The 13,186-nt window shown below is 51.9% G+C and overlaps 1 protein-coding gene across 8 annotated transcripts in view; it reads left to right on the top strand.

Moving 5' to 3' along the window:
* NRG2 (neuregulin 2) overlaps positions 1-13,186 on the top strand; it is a 197,834-nt gene that overhangs the window by 150,251 nt on the left and 34,397 nt on the right. For all 8 annotated transcript variants that reach the window (XM_035292177.3, XM_035292175.3, XM_035292176.3 and 5 more), the window contains exons 2-3: positions 2,680-2,851; positions 9,164-9,282. In XM_035292177.3, coding sequence (XP_035148068.1) covers positions 2,680-2,851; positions 9,164-9,282 — 291 coding nt within the window. The remainder of the gene's footprint in view (positions 1-2,679; positions 2,852-9,163; positions 9,283-13,186) is intronic.

The following is a 13,186-nucleotide window of genomic DNA, read 5'->3' as shown; positions in this document are numbered from 1 at the left end:
ATAATAGCTAAGCTTTGTTAGATGTTCTCTGTGTGCCAGGCTGTACATGCATTATCTCATAGAATCCTCACAGCCATCATCCTAAGAGGTAAGAGCTATTATTTATCTCCTGTATTTTACAGCTGAGGAAGTTGAGGTGCAAATAAATGAAGTTAATTCTTGAGGACACAAATCTAACAAGCAGCAAAGTCTGGATCAAAACACAGGCAGCCTGAGTCTAGAGCCATGCTGCCCCATACAGCAGTGTACGTGGGGTGTGTGCAGAGATAAAGCTGCAAGGATGTTCTTCTGGGGTTGTCTGTAATGGAAAGGTGGAGGGGGGCATGCCGTATGTTCCACACAGGAATCAGTTACATAAATGATGATGCACCCATACAGGAACATTATGCAACCATGAAAAATGATGCTGTAAGAAAAACACATTCACAAAAATGTGTGAATATTCAGGGGGAGGGGGGGATTTCTGAAAGGAGGTCAGAGGATCTGATAAGATTGATCGTCTCCTAGAAAGACAACTGTGTAGTTGTGGCCAGAAGTTAGAGAGAGACATGTTTTTTAAGCCATAGACCCTTTTTACTTCTTGAATTTTGAATCATGTTGATGTCTATCAAGATATATTTATGTATATTCAATGGAATCATTGTCAAAATATATACATATACAAATAAATACACGTATAAGTTATGTTATAGAATTTGTTCCACATAACTTTATTTTCTTCAAATGCTACTAAGAGTTCCAAGAAAAAAGGCTTCAAGGCCCTCACTTAAAGAACGATACTGAAGTTAAAATAGATACTTTTTTTTGAGATGGAGTTTTTCGCTCTGTTGCCCAGGCTGGAGTACAGTGGCGCGATCTCAGCTCACTGCAACCTCTGCCTCCTGGGTTCAAGCAATTCTCCTGCCTCAGCCTCCTGAGTAGCTGGGATTGCCACCATGCCCAGCTAATTTTTGTATTTTTATTAGAGACGGGGTTTCACCATGCTGGTCAGGCTGGTCTTGAACTCCTGATCTTGTGATCTGCCCTCCTCAGCTTCCCAAGTGCTAGGATTACAGGTGTGAGCCACTGCGCCTGGCCAAAGATACTTCTTTAACTGTGTTTAACCCACGTGCTTGCCAAACCCATTTTCCCATGGAACCCTCTTCTCAAGTAAAACCTGTTTTCATCTCTCCAGATACTCCTGCTTATGGAATTCAGTTTGGGAAATGCTATTATTAATATTTAACACCCAGGCGAAAGGGTTACGTTGTCATTAAATGAAAGAATACATAGAGCCTGGCACATGGAATTTAAGAAAGGTTCGCTATTATTGTTACTATTATCCACAAATGGCATTGATTCCATTTTGTTTACGAATGGGGGAGGTGTTACTTATGAGTATGGAGACAAGGGATGGTTTCATTTTCTTCTTTTTTCATCCCTCTGTATTTTTTAATTTTCTAAAATGAACAAAATTATTTTATGAGAATTATTACATAAGCCTACATCATATATTTTTAAAGGCTTCCTTTCTGTGCTTCCTTCCTCTGTGCCCTGTACCCTTCTCATCTACCCGCTGCGTATATGCAGCAGCTCAGGGTTAAGTTCAATGAGGGGACCCTGTTCTAGCCGGGCCCGCCTGCCTGCCCTCTGGCCCACTGTCAGCACTCTGAGCTGCCAGGGAAAGGGCCAATCAGTTCCCAGGCAACTCCCTGGCTCCAATAAACAGACCCTCCCTTCTGCTACTGGAAGGCTTTTAACCATCTCACAGAGAGAGAGGAGACCACAAAAATCAGACACCATTCTGCTACCAGCCTGACACATGGCAAATCTTGATACCTGAGCTTTGCTCCCAGCTCTGTGGCTGCCTGGCTACATGGCTTCAGGCAAGTTTCTTCACCTCTCTGAGTCTCATCTGCACCATCAGTATCAGTATGACACTACCTCACAGAGCTCAGGGACCAAACGAGAGCCTGCATGAAGGTTTTGTGTATCCTGTAAGGGACTATCCCACTGGAAATTATTATACACCTCTGGAAATTATTATACACTTCAGCAGCAAGCACTGGCTTGGCCTCACCTTCCTGAGAACAGAGTACTTTCTCGTGTGTGTGTGTGTGTGTGTGTGTGTATGTGTGTGTGTGTGTGTGTTTTGGTGAGGAGAGAAGCAAGGAAGTAAAACATGGGAGACTGGGGCATGTGGAAACAGAATGGTATTTAATCAGCTTGGCATTTGCAGCTTTGCATCCATGATTGGGCCTGAGCCCACCAGTGCAGTCCCCATGGCTTGTTACCCATGATTTTTAATCCTTAGCACCGACGTCAGGATCTGGGTTTGAATCCCAGTTCCATCATCTGCCCTTACGGAATTAACTTCACCATTCCAAGCCTCTGTTTCCCCATCTGTGAGTGGGTTTAATCATGGGGTTATTGTGATGATTTCATAAGCTAATATAAAGCTTCATACCATTCAAGGCATGAAGGAAACTCTGCAAGTTATAACTACATCGATGTCATCACAGACTCACTGTAAATGTTTATTGAATTGAACTAGGAAATGACACCAGGAGGGGTGGCTCTCAGGATCACCCCTTCCTTCCCCAGTTCCAGCCCAAAGACAGTGGCCCTTACTCTCCGCTACTCATGCTTGGCACTGCCCCTACCACCACCATGCTCACCTACCTGCCTTGTACCCCACAGCCACCCGGCCCAAGCTGAAGAAGATGAAGAGCCAGACGGGACAGGTGGGTGAGAAGCAATCGCTGAAGTGTGAGGCAGCAGCTGGTAATCCCCAACCTTCCTACCGTTGGTTCAAGGACGGCAAAGAGCTCAACCGCAGCCGAGACATTCGCATCAAATATGGCAACGGCAGGTGAGCAATATCCAGCCTGCCTTTCGTCCAACCAGCTGCCCTCCCTCCTCTCGGTGGGGGGAGGTGCCTGAGCAGAGGGCAGGGCTGTGCCTCCAGTCTTACCATAGAACCAGTCCCAGACCCTCTCCATACTCCCCTTCCTTGCCACTCCCAGCCTTCTTTCTGCAGCTCGGGGACCCTCTGGTCATGGTGGCCCACGGTCTTGCAGAACACAGGCAAGAATTAAGCCATTAGCTTCTCTGGATAGTTGAAGGCAATTTGATTGTCACAGTCAGCTCTATCAGTAGAGTAAGTCCCTGCTCATCCCTAAAACTTCTTGAAAGACCTGCTGTAGCGTCAGAAAGCCCCATCGTTGGTGAAAGACCCTAACTCCAGAATGCCTCTGGGAGGTCACACGTGATGGGCTGGTTTCTCAGCTTAGCGAGCTGTCACTTGTCAGAGAGCTAGGTAAGGGGAAAGGGAGCAACACTTTGATTGGTGTGGGGAACTCTGTTCCTCAGTTTCCCCCTAAAACATGAGAATTGTCTTTAATCCTGAATCAGTGCTCCAGGGAAGCGAATCAGAGAAGTTTCCTGAGTCTCCAGGCTGTGAGAAATGGCCTGTCTTCCATTTGGGGTTAGTCAGGCAGGGGGCTTCTGGCACCAGAGAATCTGATCATCCAAGGCAGCCCACCACCTCTCTCCTGCCTCTCAAGGAGAAGCAAGGGGAAAAACCCCTGCCTGACAGCTAAGCAGGCATCTACCTGATGTCTGCTCTGTCGGCTCCAGGGACCTAGGCCTTCCCTCTCTGACTGAGGAGCTCCCAAGGTTTTTCTGCACCCCTCCCAGAGTAGCTTACAGCTGCTCCCTTACCGGCTGTCATTGTCCTCCTCACCACCTCACCACACACACAAAATGCAAATTAGGATGGTTTTAGAGCACACCAACCTACCCACAACAAAAAATGGTAGAAGGCCCAGGCTGGGCCTGCTGCTTGGGTTTGCTGTGGCCCTGCCTCTGGCCCTCAGACTCTGGAACCTGGAAAAGAGAATGAGGGAATCAGGGGACTGGGAGTTGTTTCTAGTTCTCTGATTCTCCTTGCAAGAGTGGGGAGCAGAAGCAGAACTGATCACTCTAGAAAATGATCCTGGCAGAAAACAGAATGTAATTAAGGAAGGGTTTGGCTTAGATCAAAGGTTTGTGGGTGAAAGAATGCCACTTCCTAAGGAACCTGCCATGACCAGCGGCAAGTCGGGAGTTCTGTATGTCCCTATTCTACAGCGTTGGCAAGAAGCTCAGGCTGCCCACCCAGCTCACCTTCTGAGACCACCCCACACCTTCTCACTGTCCTTCCAAGGCTGGCTCCAAGCTGGAGTGAATGAGCAGGCTTCTTGGAGCTGGGGCAGTTGGGTCCCATCTCCCTCCTATCCTTCTAGAAGATGGCTTCTCCCCTACTTCACTGCAGTGATGGAAGTCGGGAGAGCCCCCTTTCCCTCCTCATAGCTCCCAAACCTGTCCACAACCTGCCTATCCTCATGCCACCCTACCTAGTGGCCCACACTCACACTCACCCTCCCTCCTGCACATTCCCACACACAGAAACACACGCCTGCAGAGCCCTGGTACCACCAACTCACTCCTTTCTCTGGTAACTTCAGCTTTCTCTCCCTACCAACAAACCCACGCTCATGGCTTTTTTTCCTCAAATGCTCTTTCTCCACGCCGCTGCTCTCCTGGCCCTCCAGCGGTTGCCCATCTCACTTCCATCCTCCACCACCACAGGAAGTCACCAAAGGAGCTAGCCTTATGCCCACTGACTGCACACTCTCTCGTCCTCCACCCACTCTTAGCCCTGCTGGAATCCACCTTTCGAGTACATCCCCAACTTCTCGATGGCTGTGGTCCTGGAGAAACCCCAGTTATCTCCACACTCCCTGGCTCAGGCCTCCAGGCCTCTCAGCAGCCTCGGCATGGGAACACCTGCTCCTCCTGGTCCTGCTGTGAGTCTGGACACTGTCTCTTAGTTACCGTCAATGCTGGAACTTTCCTAAGCTTTGGGCCTCACTCTGCTTTTCTCCCTTTCCACCTGTGGGTGATTTCACCTTCTGTTGCTTTAAGAATCTGAGACCCCAAGTCTCTGTCTCCAGCCATGATGGCTTTTTCACCTGAGTTCCAGACCCGTGCTGCTAGGGAGACACTAGGTGCCACACCTGAGATGCTCCACAGACATTTCCGATTCTGAATGCCCCATCTGGCCTCTCCCCTACCCACTCTAGACCTTTGTCTCCTTCCTGTGTTTTCCTCTCCCCTATAGCTCAACCAGACTCCCTGCTGCTCAACCCCTGACCCCGTGTCGTCTGCACAGGGGGTCACTCCTCTTTCCCTGCCTGCACATTTCTTATCTGGTCTCCCTGCCTCTAGCCTCCTTTCCTCCTCTGCCCCACTCTTGGCCACTCCCCACCTTTTCTGAACCACAGGCCCCTTTGAGAATTCACTTCTGAATCTAACGTATCTGTATGGAGTATCAACTATGTGCCAGGCACCTTGCTAGAGGCTCAGGATATGTCAGTGAATAAAACAGACATGGTCCTTACTTTCATGAGTCTCTAATCTAGCTTCTACTAGAGAATCTGGTAGAAGCCTCATCCTTTTCTTCAAGAAAAAAGTGTGGCTTATGTACCCAGTTTGCTTGTAATTCTAGAGGTCCACAGTCACTGACCCCTGTGCCTGATGGGAAATGATCTTTCTAACATGAACATCTATTCAATCATCCATTCAAGACAGAGCTTGAGAGCCTACTGCGTGCCAGGTACAGCCTTGGGGCTCTTCTGACTTCTATTCCTGGCCTACAAGTAACTGCCCTGCTGTTTCCTGAACTGCTACACTCCCAGCTGCTGGTCTTTCCTTTCATGGCCCTGGACTTGGGCCCAGGCTGTTCCCTATGCCGGCAGCTCTCCTCCCCTCTCTTGTCCCTGGCAAGGCTCTCCAAAGCCCAGCTTAAATGTCATATCTCTGGGACACCTTCCTCAGCCCTCCGGGCAGCTCTCATTGTCTCCTCCCATGGTGCCTTAGACGTTGCTTCATTGCTTTCTGGAGGGATCTCTCTCTCCTTCCAACATGAGAGAGCCTCAAAGCCTGGAGCCCTGTACCCAGACACCCCCTTCTTCCCTATAGGGCCTGGCAGAGAGCTCTGCACTGAGGGCTGAATTGATGAGAATCTGGCAGGGGTAGCAGTGCACTTCTCCTGGGTTAGAGTCCCACTAGAATTGGGCAGCAGGCCCTTCGGATGGTCTTAGCCTTCTGAACCTGTTACTATCCTGGTTAAGCCTCAGTTTCATCTGACAAATGAGTTACCCAGTCCAGAAACAGGGCCTGGTCTTCTCCTGGGTATTATGGACCCCTAAGAGTCTAAAATGTGCCCCCTGCCCCATTTCCTGCATCCAGAAACTTCCTTGATCTCCCTGTCCTGCCCTGGGCTCTCAGCAGTGAGTTGTGAGGGCTGGAGGAGTAGGCCATGATAGGGAACCTCTGACTTCCTGCAACCAAGGTGCCCTAGGAGTGACTTAGTGAGAACTGCCACCTGCACACACTACCCATTCTACACTACACACCTCACCTAGTAGAGGGGCCAGGGCAGCAGCAGGAGTCTGCTTTCTGACAAAATGTTCTCTGTCCTGTCTGCCCACACAGCAGCTGGCTCCCCTGCCTCCTGGCACTCGCCCTGCCCAGGTCACACTGTGTCAGGGCATCTCTGATGGCCTGTAGAGACGCCCTCCTCAGTGGGTGCTGTCTGTCTCTGTGCCCACTGCACTGAGACATCTCACCCAAGCCTTCCTGTGCCAGGAGAAAACTCCCCCCTCAAGTCCTGGGCATGGGGCCTTCCTCTGCAGAGCCGCATGTTCCCTTGTTTATGAGGGGCAGGCTGGAACAGGCCCCTTGAGCAGGCAGGGGCGGTGGGGAGGCGCTGAGGAAAATGTGGAGGACATAGCTGCCCAGATCTCGTCCCTGCCAGCAGAGAACCAGCTGGGGAGGTGGGGGGGCGTGGTCACCATCTGGGGCAAACCTGAGTCAGCGTGTGATGGGGCAGCAGGAGCAGAGCACAGCACCCAGCCTGCCTCTGAATCCTCAGACTTCCGCCTGGAGCTGGGAGTGAGGAGGGAGAAGGTGGTGACTCCAGCTCCTGCAGGGCCTGAGAAACCCACAGAGCCCCACCCTTCAGCCCTGACCCAGAGCCGCATGTGCATCTCCAGGGCCTGCTTCAGTGAAACCATCAGACGGCTGCTAAACCAGGACACCTGCAGCAAGCCTCAGGGTCATTGTCTCTGTCCCCCACCTCTTTATTGTTCCTCAGAGGGAATGGGTTCTCCCGGAGCCCTGGCCTCCCTTCTACAACCTGCCTATCCTCATCCCACCCTACCTGGTGCCACATGCCTGCATGTGGGGAGTCCTTCCTTAAAATTCTGTCACGTCCTGCTACATATGATGCTGTGTAAGGGAAGCACCTCGGAATTCCATAGTGGGTGACAAGGAGAATCTGGCTCTGAGTCCCTTGTGCATTAACACCCTGACCCCTGGACCCTCAGGCGATACCCCTTCCCTGCTAATCTGGTCAGTGCACTGGGAAGTGAGAGAAGCCATACCCTGGGGAAGCTGGAGTTTGTGGCATCTAATTTGGCTGAAGCAGGGAAAGAGATGCTGTCTTAGTCAGAGGGGCCTCCAGGGTTCTGTTTAATGAAGGGAAAAAACTGTAATTGACAGAAGAGGGTTGTGGGCCGGCACCAGGCCAAAGAGACAGAGACCAGCTTGAGCCAGGAAGGGTATGGTATAGTTAAGCAGCTGTCACCATAGCTTCAGCAAGGACATCGCCACTCAATAGGGTCTGTAGACAAGACAACCTTGTAGCACCCTTGTTTGGAGGATCTAGGGTTAAGGATGCCTGGGAACAGGCTCCCCTCGGAGGTGGAGACAGCCCAGGTAGGGATCAGGGGCCACTTTGCATCTCCTTGACCCTGGCCCAGCCTCTCTGCTCACCTCCCCTCAGCCTCCTTACCCCATCAGCTCCATAGCTCAGCTTTACACCCCCTAGGCTCAGGGCAATGACACCTCTACTGCCCTCCCTCATATTCCCCCACCTCTCCAACCCACTACACATAGTCTGGAAATGTGGCTTTTAATTTAGCACTAAAAAGAGGAGGAGATCATACCACATACAGAAATAACCATGTTACTTCTTGCTTCCTCCTGGGGGCCAGGCTGGAGTCCCAGGTTTTATCCAGAGCTCATGCTGGCCTCTGGAGGCAGAGGGAGGGGTAACGGCTGTGAACAGACCCTTGCAGAGCCTAAGCACCCTGGGATAGGTGCAAGGAAACTCTGAGGTAGAAGGAGAGGTTTAGCTGGGGCTTCAGAAAGAAGAGGGGGACCAGAGCCAGGTGCCCTAGAGTCACAGCACTGGGGGGATCCGCCCAGGCCTGGCCACACAGTTCTTAGCATGCAAGGACTAGGTGCAAAGCTTCAGGGCTAGCCCCAGCTTCGAGCTGCCAGAGATAGCCCATGTCCTCATGAACTGCGGCTCCTGGCATACCTCTGCCTTTGCCTTGCCGAGTGCCCTTGGGCAAATCAGGAAGTTCCTCTAGGACTCAGTTTTCCCTTCTGTAAGAAGAGAACACTCAGGTTGACCCTGAAGATCAAGTTCAGGATCTTTTTGTTCCCCAAGGTATACAAGCTCCTGGCACACAGAAGGTACTCAGTAAACATTTGCTGAATGAATGAATGAAACAAAAACCCCTTGGAGAAGGCGCAGAGTGCCCCTTAGTGGCAGGGCTGATTTTGAGAAAAAGGGAGAGCCCCAGGTTTGCAGGGGTCTGGGCACCATTGCCATGGGAATCTGTCAGGACAGCTGCCCTCCCGGGTATCTGGGAACAGGCCTTGCATACCGAGAATGACAGGCTGCCACTTCCCAGGGGAGGTGGAGGCAGCTGGGAATGAGGGAGGTGGCCATGTGACTTCCTACGGGGGGCCTGGCTTTACCCCCACAGAAGAATGTTACAACCATGGTCCAGCCCTAGAAAAGCGGATGTGAGGGATTATAGATTTAGGATCTGTGAGCAGCCCCTAGTCCTGCCCTGTGTTGTCCGGAGGGCTCAGGGCTCCCTGCAGCTGCCAGGACTCCCTGCTCCACCTGGACTCCAGAAATGGCTGGGTGGAGGGAATCTCCTTCCCATCTAAGCTGCAGGGCCATTGTGGCTCTGTGGAGAGGCGACCGCTGGGTGACCGCTGGTGAGCCACAGCCGGCCCTGGCTCATGCCTCTCCCCCTCTTATCCCCTCCCTAACCAGAAAGAACTCACGACTACAGTTCAACAAGGTGAAGGTGGAGGACGCTGGGGAGTATGTCTGCGAGGCCGAGAACATCCTGGGGAAGGACACCGTCCGGGGCCGGCTTTACGTCAACAGCGGTAGGTGGGCCCCGACAGAGGGAAGGGTCCTCGAAGGATTTGGCAGGGCAGGCCAGTGGCCCCCCAGCCCTCGGGCCCTGCACGTGATCCCTCTCACACTCAACTCCCCTCCCTCCTGCTGGTGCCATATCAAGCCCTAGATCTCAGCCGATTCAGAGAAATGCAGTGGAAGCATAAATGTTTAGCTTTGTTATCTGGGCCTGGAAGAGCCGCCAGCTCTCATTTTAAATATTCTGAAAACCAAATATTTTGAAATCAAGAGGTGGGGATGGGGGGAAGGATATTTTTAGAAGGCAATTATAGGAGGCTGGGCTGCCAGGAGCGGGGCTGCAGAGAGAGGCAGGCCCAGGGTGTGTGCAAGCTGACTGCCTGTTGCCTGATGCTTTGCTTGGCCCCTGAGCACTGGCAGCCTTCTCCACTGGGCCACGGTGGGCAGCCTGGATGCCTGGGGCCCCTGGTGGCAGCCTCTGTTCAGGGAGGACAAATTCCTCCCCCACAGGCCACCCCCCATTCCTTCGAGTCTTGCAAGGTCAGGACCTCACAGCACCTCTTACCTTCTCGTGTCTACGTGGCAGGCCCAGCCTCAGGGTAGAGGCTGCCTTCCTGCTGTCCTGCCTGTCACAGAATCTAATCCTGTATCTGTCATTACCTGCCTCTATTTCTACCAGACAGCCTTCCAATATGCCCTTAACCCAGCATGGTCCAAAAGATAACATGGAGTACCCTGTGCCCCATGGCCCTCAGACAAAAACCTAGTTCAGACCCAGACTGTCCTGTACTGATGAGGGACACCCCATCCTCCCAGCCCCTTGGGCTTTTTGGTCTCCCTTGCCACTGTGTCTAATAAGTCTGAGTCTCCATGTCCTTGCTAGTCTTCTTTCTGGATCTTTCTCATGTCTGCCTCTTCTGCTCCTCTAACTATCCCTCAAGGGTAACACTGGCTCAGGCTTCATCCCTAGTCACCTGAACCAGAGCAGCAGCCTCCTAAGGTGCTTTTATCCTGTCATGTTCCCCACCCCACAGAACCACAGAACAGGGGCTTTGTTCTCACCACCCTGGCCTAAATGATCTTCCCAACCTGACTTCCATCAGTCCCCTGTCCATTCCATTCTTACTCCTGCTCCTATGCCATCTCTCCCAAGCAGCCTTCCTCCTGGACCATCCCAACCCACTACAATGTCTCTCCCAGCTAGGGCTCCTCTCCTGGGCCACTCCTTGGCCAACCATGGTCTGATGGCCTTTCTTGAATTCTAGCCTTTCATTAGCCTTCAACTCTCATGCTGTTGCTGAACTTTCTCTGTGGACGTGGCCACCCCAGTGAATCTGTGAGCCAGGAATGGGAGAACAGGGAGGACGCTTTCTCCTGGAAGTTACAATGATAGTATTTGTTGAGCCGACCTCCACATTATCCCATGAACCCATACTCAAAGCCAGGATATATTTCATAAATAATGAGAAGCTCAGAGAGGTTAAATATTTCACCAGGAGTCAAACACCTAGTTAATAATAGAGCTGTACCATGTAAAAGTAGTTGGCAAACACTTAGCCTTTGAGCTCCATGGGGCTATGTCTAGTCTGTCTACCACCCTAGCCTCAGGGCCTAGCATGACACCTGGCTCACAGTGGGTGCCTGGTAGATCTTACATAAGAGAACTTCTAACCTGCTCCGAGGTCTTTACTGCCTCCTCCATGGTGCAGCCTGGACATGATAGCAGTGGGGTGTCTGAGCTCCGACTTCTCTCAGCCTATCCCAAGTTTGGGGAAGTGGGCTGATCTGGAGTCTAGCACTTGCCACCTCTGAGACATTCTCAGATCCACTTTGGATTTGGGGCTTCCTGTTTTATTAGTCAAGACTTTCTTGATTAGAATTAACTTAAACCTATCTTAAGGGATTTGCTTATAAAACTGGTAAGTTCAGAGGTGGAACTGGCTCCAGGCATGACAGAATCTAAGAACTCAGAGGAAAGGTCCAAGAACTCACAGGATGGGTCAAGATAGTTTCTCTCACTATGTGTTGGCTTCATTCTTTCCTACTATAAAATGGGCCTCTCTGTGTTTAGATTCTGATTGACCCTGCCAGGTCATGTGGCCCACGCGACCAGTTGCTGTGCTGGGAGGGTGGGGACCATCTTTGCCTGGCCTGTCTGTGTGTGCACAGGGGCTACTGAGAGGCAGAGCACTGTGAGTGACAGCCTGGCCAGAACTCCACAGAAAAGCACTTCCGTAGAGGGGTGCTGTTAGCAGAGGAAGCAGGAGCAGCTACCATGCAGAAAAGCACAGGAGTGCCCTCTCTCTTGCACAGGGCTTGGAGCCTGTGGCCAGAAGTGGTGAGACCCCTCAGATAAGCCACAGTCCTGTCCCATGCATGGATTCCTGTCAGGCCTCAGCAGGCTGTGCTCTGATCAGTTTAGGGACCAGACAGTGCAGGCTTTGGGCTGAGCACTAAGGGCATATCTGGAATCCCAGCTGCTCACAGCCTTCTTGCCTCTTGATCCTCCAGGGGAGTGGCAGGGCAGAGCAGGGGAAAGAATGTGGAGATCTGGTGTCATCCAGGCTCTATGTCATGCAGCCCTGAGTACGTCACTTCACCTATCCCAGTCCTCAATTTTCCCGTTGTGGGGCTAAACTAGATGATCTTTAAGCCCCTGTCCCGCTAAAATTCTGGGATTCTGAGTTTGATATTGAGGCTGACATCCTGTGCACCTAACCAGTACATGCACACACACATACACACACGCGCGCGCGTGCGCGCCACACCACACCACTTCTGCTGCCTCTTGCAGTCCATGGCAGGCAAGAGCCTACCCTTGATGTTGAGAGGTGAACAGAGCCACTGCTGGGGACCAGGAGGCCCCTGCTATGGATGTTCTCCCAGGCAGAGATGCTGAAGCTCCTTGTTTATCCACAGAACCTATGAGACCTGCAGCAACCACACTCTGTGGTCTGCCCGCTCTGATTCATCCCAAGGTGGATTGGTTTGGCCCACCCAGGCCGAAGGGAAACCAGAGCTATAGGGATGGGGCGGCCAGAAGAGGGCACGGGAGGCCATCGGGTCATCGCTTCGGCTCTTGGGTGGCTACTGCTCTGTTTGGGTGGAGCCCAGGGATCCTTCCTCAGATCAGAGTAGGCCTTCCTTGTAGTCAGAGCTCTGCCAGCTCTCAAGAGGTCCCCTCCTTCCTGAGCCGCTGGGCAGGAGGAGGAGTCGGCAGGAAGTTTGTGGCACTAACACAACAGTCAGCTTGGTCCAACCCACTTCTGAGCTAGAGAAACAGCTGCCTCATCTCAGGTGAAAGGCAGCTTGGGAACGTCCTGAGGTGGCTATACCAGCCTCTGATGTCAGGCTTTGCCCAGAGGACGGGCAGGTTTGACCCGGGGTGTTATAGGACCATGGAAGCCGTGGAGAGGCCTCTGGGCCAGTCCCTCACCTGGAGTCTTGAAAAGGCTGGCTGTTTAAAAACACACACACACGCACAGATGCACACTCATGTCAGTCACGCATTCAGCAAGTGCTTATTCAACAAGATCTTGCTCCAAGCTCTGAGGAGTCACAGTCTTGGCCTCAAAGGAAGTCCCTCAGATGGCAGGAAACTAAAACCTGAAAAGTCTATCTTTTCTAACAAACTCAGAGGAAGGTAGGCAATTTACCAAAGGGAAAGGGGCCTCGATGGATGAAGAGGCACTCGATCCGAGTCTCGAAAGACAGGCAGAAGTTGTCTCCATGAGCAAAGGTGATAAGCAGCCGCAGTGTGGACAGCAGGGGACACATCTCCACCGCAGCAGCTCCTGCCCTGCCGCTCTCACTCTGCAGGGGCCCTGATAAATTCACACCAAGACACTAACAGTTTATCAAAACTTCCTGGACTTACTCCTTCCAGGCACTTTTTAAATTAATTTTTTGAGCTAT

Source organism: Callithrix jacchus, chromosome 2 (assembly GCF_049354715.1).
Source record: "Callithrix jacchus isolate 240 chromosome 2, calJac240_pri, whole genome shotgun sequence".
Taxonomy (NCBI): domain Eukaryota; kingdom Metazoa; phylum Chordata; class Mammalia; order Primates; family Cebidae; genus Callithrix; species Callithrix jacchus.
The sequence above is the reverse complement of the archived record's forward strand: the minus strand, read 5'-3'. Positions and strand labels throughout refer to the sequence as shown.